At 31.6% G+C, this 12185-nt stretch overlaps 1 protein-coding gene across 5 annotated transcripts in view; it reads left to right on the top strand.

Annotated features, from left to right (window-relative positions):
* The first annotated feature begins 5979 nt into the window (after window positions 1–5979).
* Window positions 5980–12185, top strand: part of LOC147065316 (uncharacterized) — a 30536-nt gene continuing 24330 nt past the window's right edge. For 4 of the 5 annotated variants that reach the window (XM_085956322.1, XM_085956323.1, XM_085956321.1 and 1 more), the window contains exons 1-2: window positions 5980–6127; window positions 9305–10694. In XM_085956322.1, coding sequence (XP_085812448.1) covers window positions 10462–10694 — 233 coding nt within the window. In that variant the 5' untranslated portion in view covers window positions 5980–6127; window positions 9305–10461. Of the gene's footprint in view, window positions 6128–6300; window positions 6541–9304; window positions 10695–12185 lie in introns of those variants that run through there. The other variant, XM_085956320.1, reaches the window with a different exon arrangement.

Genomic DNA, 12185 nt, shown 5'->3' with positions numbered 1-12185 from the left:
TAGCCATGCCTAGTACGTGATACCATAAGCTCTCATCGTTGTGACCGTTTTTAAGTCATTTGTAATGTCACCAATGCACTGAAATACTTTGTGCCTTCCAAGAACTGTGTTATTTAACTAAATAGTACATACATACAGAAGTTGTATTTTTATTATATTTCATTCCACTAAAGTGGCGTTTGCTAATCTTACTCAGTACAAGAATAACATATTTTTATAGTACCGTCGATCACATAATATCAGCATTCAGGTACAAGTCACTGTCACCAGAAATGGCAGTTTTGTGTTATATATCAGTGGCGAACACTCCATACTAGGCGATTATTTAAAGCCTACCTTCATAAGAAAAATATTTTTTAATTGCATATTGACATATTTACAGTGGTGGCTCGTAGATATTATATCTGGGAGTGCTGCGGTTGATTAAAAAAAATGTTTATTTAGATTATATGTTACTATTAAAATTAAACATTATAATATGTATTTTTATTTCATTATAAAATTGATTCTCCTTGAAAAAAGGTCCATCACCTTTTCGTTGCTCTCGACAGCTGTCGCCGCGCGTTGCATTCCGCTCAGAACCGCTGCACCCACGCAAAATCCACGCAACACGAAATCCTGCCAGCGTGGCAATGCCAGACCGAGCTCCTAGCTGCGAGCCCCGCGCCCCTCCTTCGCCCGCTCGAGCATATTCCATCGAAAATGGTACTGCACAAAATCAGGCGATGCGTCACTTTCTGATATTTGTACCGCGGTGTATGATGATTATTGAATGTATCGGTGCGCGGGCGAGCTTAATATAGTTAAATAATATTGATATTTTCATATAATATACATAAATTTATGTATATTATAATATTACATTTTTCTCAATTTGCTTGGGGGTTCTGCAGTTCCGCAGCGCATGAGGACGAGCCGCCACTGCATATTTATATAATCGCTTGATTATTTCATATTCTATAAAAATAATTTTATTTGTCAATGACAGATGTCGTATAATATTTAGGAATGTAGTATACAGATAACAAAATAATCTGTAAAGGTTTAAAAAATATATAGCATGCGCGCCCATCTGTCTTGATGTAAATAAAGGTCGGATTGTGTGTGAAGGAATTGTGATATTTTTTCGTATGGACTTGACGTCACGTAACCTCAGTCAGTCTATCGAATTGTATGAAATATGGTAGGTTCCTATCGCAAAGCCTAAAACCTTCGCGCATAATATTGTCATGACTTTGTCCAAAATAATTAATAATTAGCTAATTTAAAAAAAATATTTGTATGGCGTTTAATCGCATATTAATAAATATAGATTGTTTTTAAAAATAAAAATAAATTTTATCTAATTATGTGTATAAATGTTATGACGACATAAGTTTAAATATGTAATTTAAACTTATGTCGTCTGTGAGTTTTTGAGTTTCGTTGAATTAATGTGTCGTTGTTATTAGTGTCTACCTATTCATTAGTAGTAATATCGTATTATCTTCTTATTTCTCGTAAGTATACCTGACACGTGTGCTCCTGTTCTCAGATCTCCACAGTCTACATCTTTCCAAAACTCACCTTTCGCCACATTTATATATGCCCACTTTTTTTTATGGAGATACACCATATCCCACCTATTTTAACAAATTGCATAACATAATAGCAGCACTGTCCACCATGGAGCTTTGGGAAGGATCACGTGATGCAATAGTCACTATTCATCAATAAATTAAATTGATTTCACCCTACTTAACTTTTTAAATATTTAATGATCTTAAATCTAAATAAACAGCGCTAAAATACACACATTTTTTTATTTAAAAAGCTATGATATATTTCAGTCTTTTTTTCTATAAAATGCCAACCAATTCAAAATGGGCCATGTCAGTTGATGTTACAAAATATTGAACCTGATAAATCAGATAGTAAAAACAATATGCCATGTTTCTTCAGAAGTGACTTTTTCCTGAATGCTGACCACATTATTTAGAAGTACTTCAGTATCAAAAGCTACATAAATAGCAGTTGGCTTTATAATCATTTCTACTATGGAAACGCATTAAGATTTGTATACCTTTTATTTTATAAACATGTTTTTATATTAAATCATCATATATTTATTGTGATCTTAAAACTAAACGTGAAGCATTGGGTAGAGATTTAAGCTGAGATTAAGATTAAAGCTAATGTTTCCACCGCGAGTAGAATTTATCACGTCGCAGTAATAACAATTTGATTATCTCGATGTAATACATTCCGCTCGTGGTGGGTACATTGGATTAATGGCGTTGATGTTGTAAATGGCCATTATGTACCTTTTGATATTGAAGTAAGTTCTCATATTTTATCGGGATCAATCAATTCAGTTTTATCATTTATTTTTATTATTTGGATACATGTTTTTAAAATTCCCGTTGTAAAGATATTTTAAAAATTATGAAGTAGGTATTTCTAAAATTAAAAAAGGGTAGTATATTGGGGTGTGAAACTAAAAGATGATTCTAAAATATGTTGAATATAATATGATGTTGAAATTTTGTAATACCGTGTTTAAAATAATTGTTATGAGAATGTACCATTAAATTATTCATGTTACTATAATGTTAACATAATCAAAGTAAGTTCTGTCACTATTATTGTCTCCTTTCTATATGCCAAATCGCTGGGTCAATTTGAAGAGATTCATCAGTCTCTTCAACATTACCCAGGTGTGGTTCTCACTTCAATATACAATTTGGTCTCTCGACAGAAAGACTTCTACCTATTTCTACTGTGGATGATTTTGTAAATTATGATAACTGCTAAAATAAATATATCTGTACTGATAGGGAATAAAAACATATAATGTAATGACCAACACCATGGACATATCATGTTGAAATAAAGATATATATATCCAAAACTATGAGTTTAATTTTAAAAGTAGATGAGTATTTGCTACAAAATCTTTAGCTGTGTCCGTGAAGATAGCATCCTGGCGATGTCGCTACAATCCAGTGTTTATCATTAGTATAGTATTCGGTCGATAATCCGGCACCCATATTTTTTCAGCTATGCCGGATTGTCGAAAATGCCGGAATATTGGATTTCTATAGGAAATAATTCTATCACAGATTTGCACAGTAAAAATCTTTATTAGTTAATGTAAACATACACAAAATATTGGTAACATTGTTTACTTAATCAATATTGATGATAGGTTGTGTCGCAATATCATGTTCAATATTCAAAACTTCTTCAGCAGTTCTGGAAGAGGAAGATGCGAAATGGAAAAGTTTACGAACCAGAGCACTCGACAGTTTTCTGAAGATATTTTTTAGTTTATTTATCAAATTTCATGTGTATTTCATAAAAATAAGTGTATCTAGCACAGATGGTCAAATTATTTTTTCCACGAGACGGAGCGATAATTTTACTGATTTCACGAACAGGAACGGCGCTCCGGTCCATTTCGAGCTCTGAAGATGGTGCTTTGTCGAAAAACTCTCCACTCTGTAATCCGGTAGTTTAATGTGAAACCTGCCGAATTATAGAGCAGAAGAGCTGAGTTGCAAAATGCCGGATTACCGAGCGCCTACTATTTGCTTTTTCAAAAACGCTGATAATGCATTTACGTGACAAATTTTATTAATGCGTAATATTTATTTATTTATTTATTTAAGAATACAAAACATTGTGGACATAACAAATCTAAATTCAAGACGTACACAACATGAGATTTACATTATAAGTCAAACATTACCCTCACAATAGAGAAGAGAATATAGAAAAAGAAATATATACATATATAATAACAATAATAATAAAAAAAAAAAAATAATCAAAACATACTTAAGTACAATTTAATACAGAAAAATATAATTTTTGAGAACGAAAAAAATACAATTTTATACAGAAAAATACAGTTTCAAAAATAAAATGCAAAGTACATCATTATATTATCATATAGACTATTGGAAATAACATATTCTTTAACACATTTAAGTTTATGTCATATTTTTCCACACTCGACATCCGTACCCCATTATACCAGTTCAGTAGAGGTAGCCAGCTACTATTAATTTTGTGTTCACTGCTGGTAACATAATCAAGCCCTTCTCCGGTAAAAAAAATGTTATGATAATGCCAGTTTTCGATAAATCAATTCAAACGATACACATGCATTTGTCTACATATTCGCCATTTAGTTATTACAAGTGGTAATCCGCAGTATGTATCATGATTTTTTAACTAGCAGGTCATGTTTAATAACCATTATCACAAAATGAAGATTTCTGCCTAATGCTACTTTTCCGGCGAGGAGCTCAATTGTGTGTGTATGTCAGATGTATTTATTTATTTTAAATTATCTGTGAACCTTTGAAATTCCATCAAGCATGCAGCCTTCATAGTCCAATGCGTAAGGTAATGACTTATCGAGGGGCTCCGGGTTCGATCCCAGTGAAGTCAATACATTTAAGTATATGAGTTTCTCAAAGCCTGGGAGCTTATGTGATTGTTTCACTTCTACTGTTGTAGTGTTAAAATGAATATAATTTATTATAATGTCATTTTCATAATATTATGACATGTTGGTATTTCTGGAAGACTAGTAAGTTCTGGGAATTAAATACTGAAAAAGGAGATCGGAATGGGGACCAAGGTCCACACTAAGTTGTAGTGAACAAATAAGAATATTATAAATATCAGGGCCGGAAAACCCGTTATTTTTGACGGAACCAAACTGGAAAAAAATCAGTTTTTTCGGTTCGGTACATGTTCAAATACGCTCGTTTCATCGTAAGCGCAACACTTCTTGGGTCTTGGAAACATTTAAACATTAATCACTCGGAGCTGAACCAAAAACCGGAAAAAGCATTATTTATTTTCGAACGAAATTTATATATATTTTTACTTGAAATGAAACGAAAAAAAATAACCGTTCGAAGCCCTGATAAAATAATTATGAATGCGTGATGGACACATTCATATTTATTTCCTAAATTGGATTATAAACTATATATTTATTATAATATACAGTCCCATGAAATCCTTGTGTCCCGTACTTAAGGTTGTGATCGACATTGTCTCGAAAAATTGATTCTCGTTTCTCAAGATTTTTTTTTTTTAATTTCGAGATTCTCATTTCCCAAGAAATTGTCAATAAGAATCCGAAAATTTTTTACCAGGAATATATGTTTTTTTAGATTCGAATTAAATTTGGAAGAATGGCTTTTTTCAAAATTCCTCGACTTTCGTTTTGGATGGATAGAAATTTTTTGGGAGTGGTAGGAAGAGTTAAAAAAACCTGTCAACTTTGTTTCTGACAGTTTTTTTTTTAAGGAATAGATTAACAAACGATTTTGGCGTTAGACGGGAACCGTCAGAATCAACGCGCAGAGTATCTGTGCGTTGTGGATGGGAAATGTATCCTAGAATGTGCGGGGATCCGCGGTGGCAACGACTCTCGATACAACAAGTATGCTAGGCGGGATATTAGTAGCACGGGCTAGCTATGGACTTCCGTACGTATCTGGCTAGTCGCATCCCGTCAAAATTAAACCGTGAAATTCAATAATTTATTATTTCTTTATTATGTATATTTTTCGAATTATTATACCTATTATTTTTGTGTATGGTACACTAGCAGGCACTGAAATAGTACCTATGTAGCATCTTATATTGTGCGGTAACATCTACACGCGTACAATATTATTTTTATCTCTGTTATACCTTTGCGCTGTCAATAATCCAATAAGTTTCAAAACACTTGATTCAAATTTAGCGGTAGATTTTCATACTAGATAATGTAGCCAGTGTCAAAATACGTTGACGATTTTAGATTTTATTAGAAAGTTATTATTTTTTCATGATATAAATCTATTTCATGGATTATTTTTTCAAAGTAAGATAAGTAATAATATTTACTGTAATCATCAAATATTTATAGTTTTTCACAAATAGTTTCCAATATTTTTGTTTTAATTATATGACAATACCAAGCGTAACGACGCCTCATAAATTTGCAAATGGCGTCGTTTATTATAATCGCCTGCGGTCTCGTATCCATATCGCGATGAAACTCTAGTATCACAACAAACAATGCTATATTCGGTGTTTATGTTGTTGTTAAATACACCTTGTGTAACGACGCAGACCGGTAAGTAAAAAAGTCATTTTATAATTCATACGTAAAAAGAAAAATGTTATATTCATCCCCCACTATAGAGTTTATTTGCGAATGTACTTTGACAATATTATTTACAATGCAAGTGATATGGTCGTCTCGCTCTTTTTAGTGCACGGATTAGGGGAAAATTGACGATTGAAGACGAGACAGAGACAGCGCAGTATGTCTACGGAAAAATTATAACAAATCGTCGACCTCAGTTCTTAAAATTATTGATTTTTCATCGTAAAAAAATGTTAGTTCTTCGGCCGCGCACTTAATTACTAACTTATTTATTACTCCTCAAAGCCATATTATATTGGTGCGATCTACATTAATAACATTCCTATGTATTGTATAAATAAATATTGTTGCTAACAATTATTTTTAGACTACGCGTAAGGGTAAATATAACATTTTTTAAACATTTTTTTACTAATTTGTTATAATTTTTAAGGGTGTATTTGCAAAATGGCGTCATATATGTGTAATTTGTTTAATCCATCGTCATACCGCGTCCCTTCTCGTCGAATGTTTACATATTTTATCCCCTTTTTGTGCGTCGATTTCCTGGTAAATAAAATCTATTTTTGTCTTATTTATAACCGTGGGTGACGCACTTTTTTTCGTTAGTTTAAAACACATACTCCGGCTGTAATAAACTATTTTTGTGCATTTGAAAATAGTTATTAGTCGTCAACATAATGATATAATATCTCTTCACAAAATGTGTTGCAGACTCGATCGAATTTGAATATTTTTATGTTTGTTAAAATATTATTAAGTGTATTATATAATTAGCTATACACATTCTAACACTAAAATTGGTATTAATCATTAAATAAAAAATTTACTCACTAAATTGGATGAACTAAAATAATAAAATAAATTAATATAACATACTGCATAGATTCCTCATCATTTTATATAAAGTGCTGCATAGGTAGATAGTTGGGCAAATGATTTGCACAATACGATTGATTTACTATAATATAGGATAGACCTTTGGCTAAATTCACATAATATTTGATGCATACACAATTTCTATCAGTTCAAAATGCATTCAGACCCAATCATTGGTCGGCTAGTGGTATTGAATGATATAACCAATTAGGTTTCGACTGATTAGTATGGAGTGATTATCAGCCAATGAGATTTTATATTGGGTTTGCCCAAACTGAATTTGTGCAATGGACGATTTTCATTTTTAAGAATGTCTCCATCAGCGCAGCGCAAAAATCAAACCTCATCAGTTTGAAACCACATGTAAGTGTTGCACAACATGGGCACTGGGCAGGAGAAATAATATTTTTTTATTGTACAGCATGCATCCAGATTTCACAGCATATAGGACAAAAATTATTGCTGAGTCTGTTGTACAACACTTTGATGTGTTCAAAATAATATGGAAACACTAAATAATATTTTAGATGTTGTGCAAAACTTTTTTTTGTTGGAGAAAGCTGAACTGGTTGGTTACCATGTTTACTGTCCAATTTATAGTTGAATAAATAAGGAACGTAATATTAAGCAGTGGCAAACAATCTTCCTAATATTCCTTCCTTTCTTGTGGATAGAAACATTTTCATAACTTCCATTCTCAAGACACATTAGCTATAAAAATAAAGATTAGTGGGTACCTAGATAACGTCGTTCTATCTTCATTTTTTTGGCCATGTCCAATCCTTAGAAGATCGTAATAATGTGCCTCCTCAGAGTGGAGGTTTGTGTTAACAGATTTTTGTTATTACATACTAAAAATAGATGTTCGCCACTTGCTCAACATAATTATTATCTCCTATCTTTTAATACTCCTACTTAAATCCCATTTTCCTTACCCAATCCTCAACTGACTTGTTTTATGAAAGTAATAAATTTTGTGAAATTTTACTTGAGGATTATATGTCTCATAAAATATAATAATGATGTTGGAGCTATTTTGCCGTAATTGTGGAAATTATAAGCATTTTAATGCCAATTTTCATGGATTTCAATACATTTTTTATGTTTAGAATTAATACAACTGAGGTGTCTAACATCAAACACGGCCAAGTTATGTTTTTGTCGATGTTCACTTTTTGATTGATTATTGTAGGGAATTTCAATACTTACTTACCTATAACTTAATATAATAATGTTTCAATATGAAATTTGGATTAAAAGTGTATTCAAATCAGCTTTAAATTATGGCTTCACTATCAAAAGGCATCTTGTTATCAAAGCGGCTGAGTCATTAAGAGACAATCAGAATTCTGCATTTGAATCAACTTTTCGAATATCGTTCAGTATTTTGTTTGAAGTACCTGAAGTATTGGCTGAGTATAATGAACAGAAATTTAGTGCCTGCAATGGAAGTTATTTCAAAAGCAGGGAAGCGATTACTAAATACATCTCAATGTAAAAGAATGTTGTAAAAGCTTATTTTACATTACAATTTTAGGTTTTTTTTCATCATCGATAAAGACCCCCGTATCGTGACAATTTGCTATTTTATTATATTTACTGTTACCCATTAATTTTCATTTTCTGTACAACACTTTGGTGAAACTTTATTTTTAATAAATAATTATTTTAAAATTATGCAAAGCAATAAAATTGTTCATTATGAATAATAATTATTATTTCATATGAAAAAATCATTTAAATTAATTTAATATGACAAAAGCGGCCGTGTCATAATATATTTACACTTCTTTCAGCTGAATTTTTTTTAACATTAAATGAAGCTGTGAAAATTACATGAAAAGGTAGTCAATCAAACTTTTGCCTCCTGAAAAAAAAAATTGCAACTGACTTGGCTGTGTTTGATAATAGATGCATCAATTTATTGTTGTTGGATTGTTTGGAAGGATGGTTATACATATCGGTACTTACAGCAATCACATTCAGATCACATCAACTACACACTTCAGTGCTTGATAGAAATTGATTTTAAATTCAAATGTATCTATAATTTGTAAACTATCATAATATAAATCATCATTTGACAATTGTCGGTTCGTTATATGACTCCTGAAGAAGCCAAAGACTAATAATCTTGGTTGGGAACATTAAAATCTATAATGAAGTTGACAAATTTAAGAAACATGATTGACTGGTATATTATGATAAATCTTGTTTGAAATGTTTATTGGTCATTATTGATGATTGTTTCTCTATTGTTTTCAGGATTTCGTTAACAATAATTTGCAACCAGAAAACCGACTCACAATTAATAATCGACTTCATAAAATAAATCTGTCTAAAAATAATCAACCAAAATGCCCCCTGCTTGTAAATGTATAACAATATGTGAACATCCATCATAATTGAACACCCATTTAAACAATCTATTTGTGGATTAATTTTAAAACGCAAAAACTCTTTCGTTTACAATGTGATGTAAAAAATTATACTTATCAAATGTGTCGAACACATGTTTGCTTTTATTTATATACATACACGCGCATGGATGGAATCTTCATTTTTTTAATGAGCATATTGTGCAAGTGTAGGGGAATCTCGTAAAGTATTAACTTAAATATTTATTTTTGTCATGTGGAATTATAATATTGTCCTCCCCGTGTGGGTGTCGCCGCTTCTGTATTGAAAGATCCCCACGCCGCACTTCAAAAATTCAGTATTATTTCAACAAACAAATGTAATACATCATCGAGACGCGCCGACAAGCTTTATTCTCATTCGTAACTCGATATATAAAAATAACCGCGTACTTAAAGTAGAGGAATATTTATAATTTGTGCAATTAAAAGTATTAATTTTTGTTTATCAAAAAGTGGACTGATTTTTTGATAAAAATATACATGTCTTAATTAAGTTTTTAATATTTTGTGCGTGTTACGTGTGTGTGTAAAGTATATTTTTATAAAATATGTAATATTTATGGACCTATCGAAGTCACTAGTCAAGTTTTATCATAAAACTTAAATTATTATAATCGCAATACACGTTAGCTAGTTTCGTAGCTATCTTATGAAATAGTCATTTAAACTAAAAAAAAAAAACACTCCTAGTCTTGTCATGTAAATTAATATATACAACTGTCATAATAAAAAAAATAGTAACTTGAGCGAGGAACGCCAAAGATAAAAAAATTGAAGAAATCAAGCCGGTGGAATATTGCAAATTTATATTTTTGTATTGGACGGACAGAGTACAAAAAAATTATCATACATGTGCGATAATACAATGCGAAATTTCATCAATTGACAAAACAAACCAAAGGTTATAAACAACTACCAAAGATGTCCGTGCAGACAGAAATTCGCACTCAATAAAAAGTATATTTATATTGAAAAAGAAAGAGAAAATAGAAGAAACTTAAGATGTCTCTGGCACCGCAGCAGTTCTGCGTGAGGTGGAACTCGTACCACACAAATTTGCAAACGGTTTTCCCAAAACTGTTGACGACTGAGAATTTTGTGGACGTCACGCTGGCCTGCGAGAACCGACAGATTAAATGTCACAAAGTGGTGCTCAGCGCTTGCTCCACTTACTTCGAGAGGCTACTCATACAGAACCCCTGCAAACACCCCATCATCTTCATGAAGGATATGAGGTAATTGCGCTTTCCGTTTACCACTGCATATTATATCAATTAAAGAATTTTAAAAAACCCTGTCACTAATCACTTATAAGGTTACTGTGGATAATGATGCAATCAGTCATTGCAGGCTGGTTCAGTTGTAGCTAATGTCATAGTCGTGCTTCAAGATTTTATTTACCTAAAACACCTTGCATTCATGTTACGAACCTAGAAGAGGTTAGCAGGCCACAATTTGCATTTAATTTACAATGTATTCAAAGCTGTCAAAACTTTTGCTATAGTTACCAATTTATTCAACCATACCGAAAGCATTCGATGACGTATATGTTTATTAGTCAAATATCTCAGGTGTTTTTTTTTCTACTTTATGCAGAAAGTTTACAAATGAATTGAAGTACTGGTGATAGATTTTCGTGACTGACTGATCTTAATTTGTACACTATAAACATTATTAATGTAACACAAAAATATTATTTACTATCCTTTATAAATAGTTTTATAATGTACATCAATGTAAGATACGAACAGTACTAACCCTAGCTTCTGCAAGACATCAATACTAAACTTCATAAAAGTAAAAAGTTACCAATCTGTACAGCGTTTCATTGGCTATCTCTTACTTCTATTGAACATAACTATTACATTTACTTCATAGAAAGAGAACAGAAAGAATTTTGTACACAAATTGAACACTAGTACATCTATGAATCACAATATTATGGTTTTGAATTTGATAGATAAACAATTAGTTGTTGGAATTTGATTGTAATGTAAGTATCCAATACCGGCATGTGCAACACAACACTAGTTGTTTTATATGGCAACAGGAAGTTTGAAGATAAAATAATACATGTTAAGTATATTATTATCACATTGCATCTAAAGATATCTATATTTTGTAGTTTAATAAATTCATTTATAGATAGATGACTATGCCTTTTCTCATATTGGCATATTATGTTTCATCCTATTGAAATAAATAATTCACTTCAGGATACATATATACTTCATAAATAAAAGCCTTGCTTTCTATCGTACCTACGGTAGCCTTTCGACTTCTGGTTACCTTCTGATGGACGGCAGGTGGCTCTCAAGTCTTATTTTCATTTTAAAGGAGTAGAGTGGTAAACGATAATAAACAATTTTGTAAGACCATCATTTTATTTTTATAATATTAGAGTTAATTACAGACCCCCGGGTTAAGAGCATTTCCACTACCATCCAAACAGCAAAAATATCTTGGATTACATTTTCATAATAACTAAATTTCAGTTTAGTTGTAGGCACAGTGCTCGCTGGCAAAAAACTGTTCAGGTGATCTACCATTCTGCAGTTGTGAAGGCGACTTAGTTCTTTTTCGAACCATCTCATCAATTGTGCGAATTTTTAAATAAAAAATCAAGCGTACTGTTTTGGTCAAGTCTCCCAAACACAAGTACATTGTCTCACATGCCATGCCCTGATTATGCAATCATATTAATTATCTGTGACGAGTTTGGTATT

This window comes from Rhyacophila brunnea, unplaced genomic scaffold (genome assembly GCF_057557595.1).
Source record: "Rhyacophila brunnea isolate RB1 unplaced genomic scaffold, BYU_Rbru_1.0 scaffold_6, whole genome shotgun sequence".
NCBI lineage: Eukaryota > Metazoa > Arthropoda > Insecta > Trichoptera > Rhyacophilidae > Rhyacophila > Rhyacophila brunnea.
The sequence above is the reverse complement of the archived record's forward strand: the minus strand, read 5'-3'. Positions and strand labels throughout refer to the sequence as shown.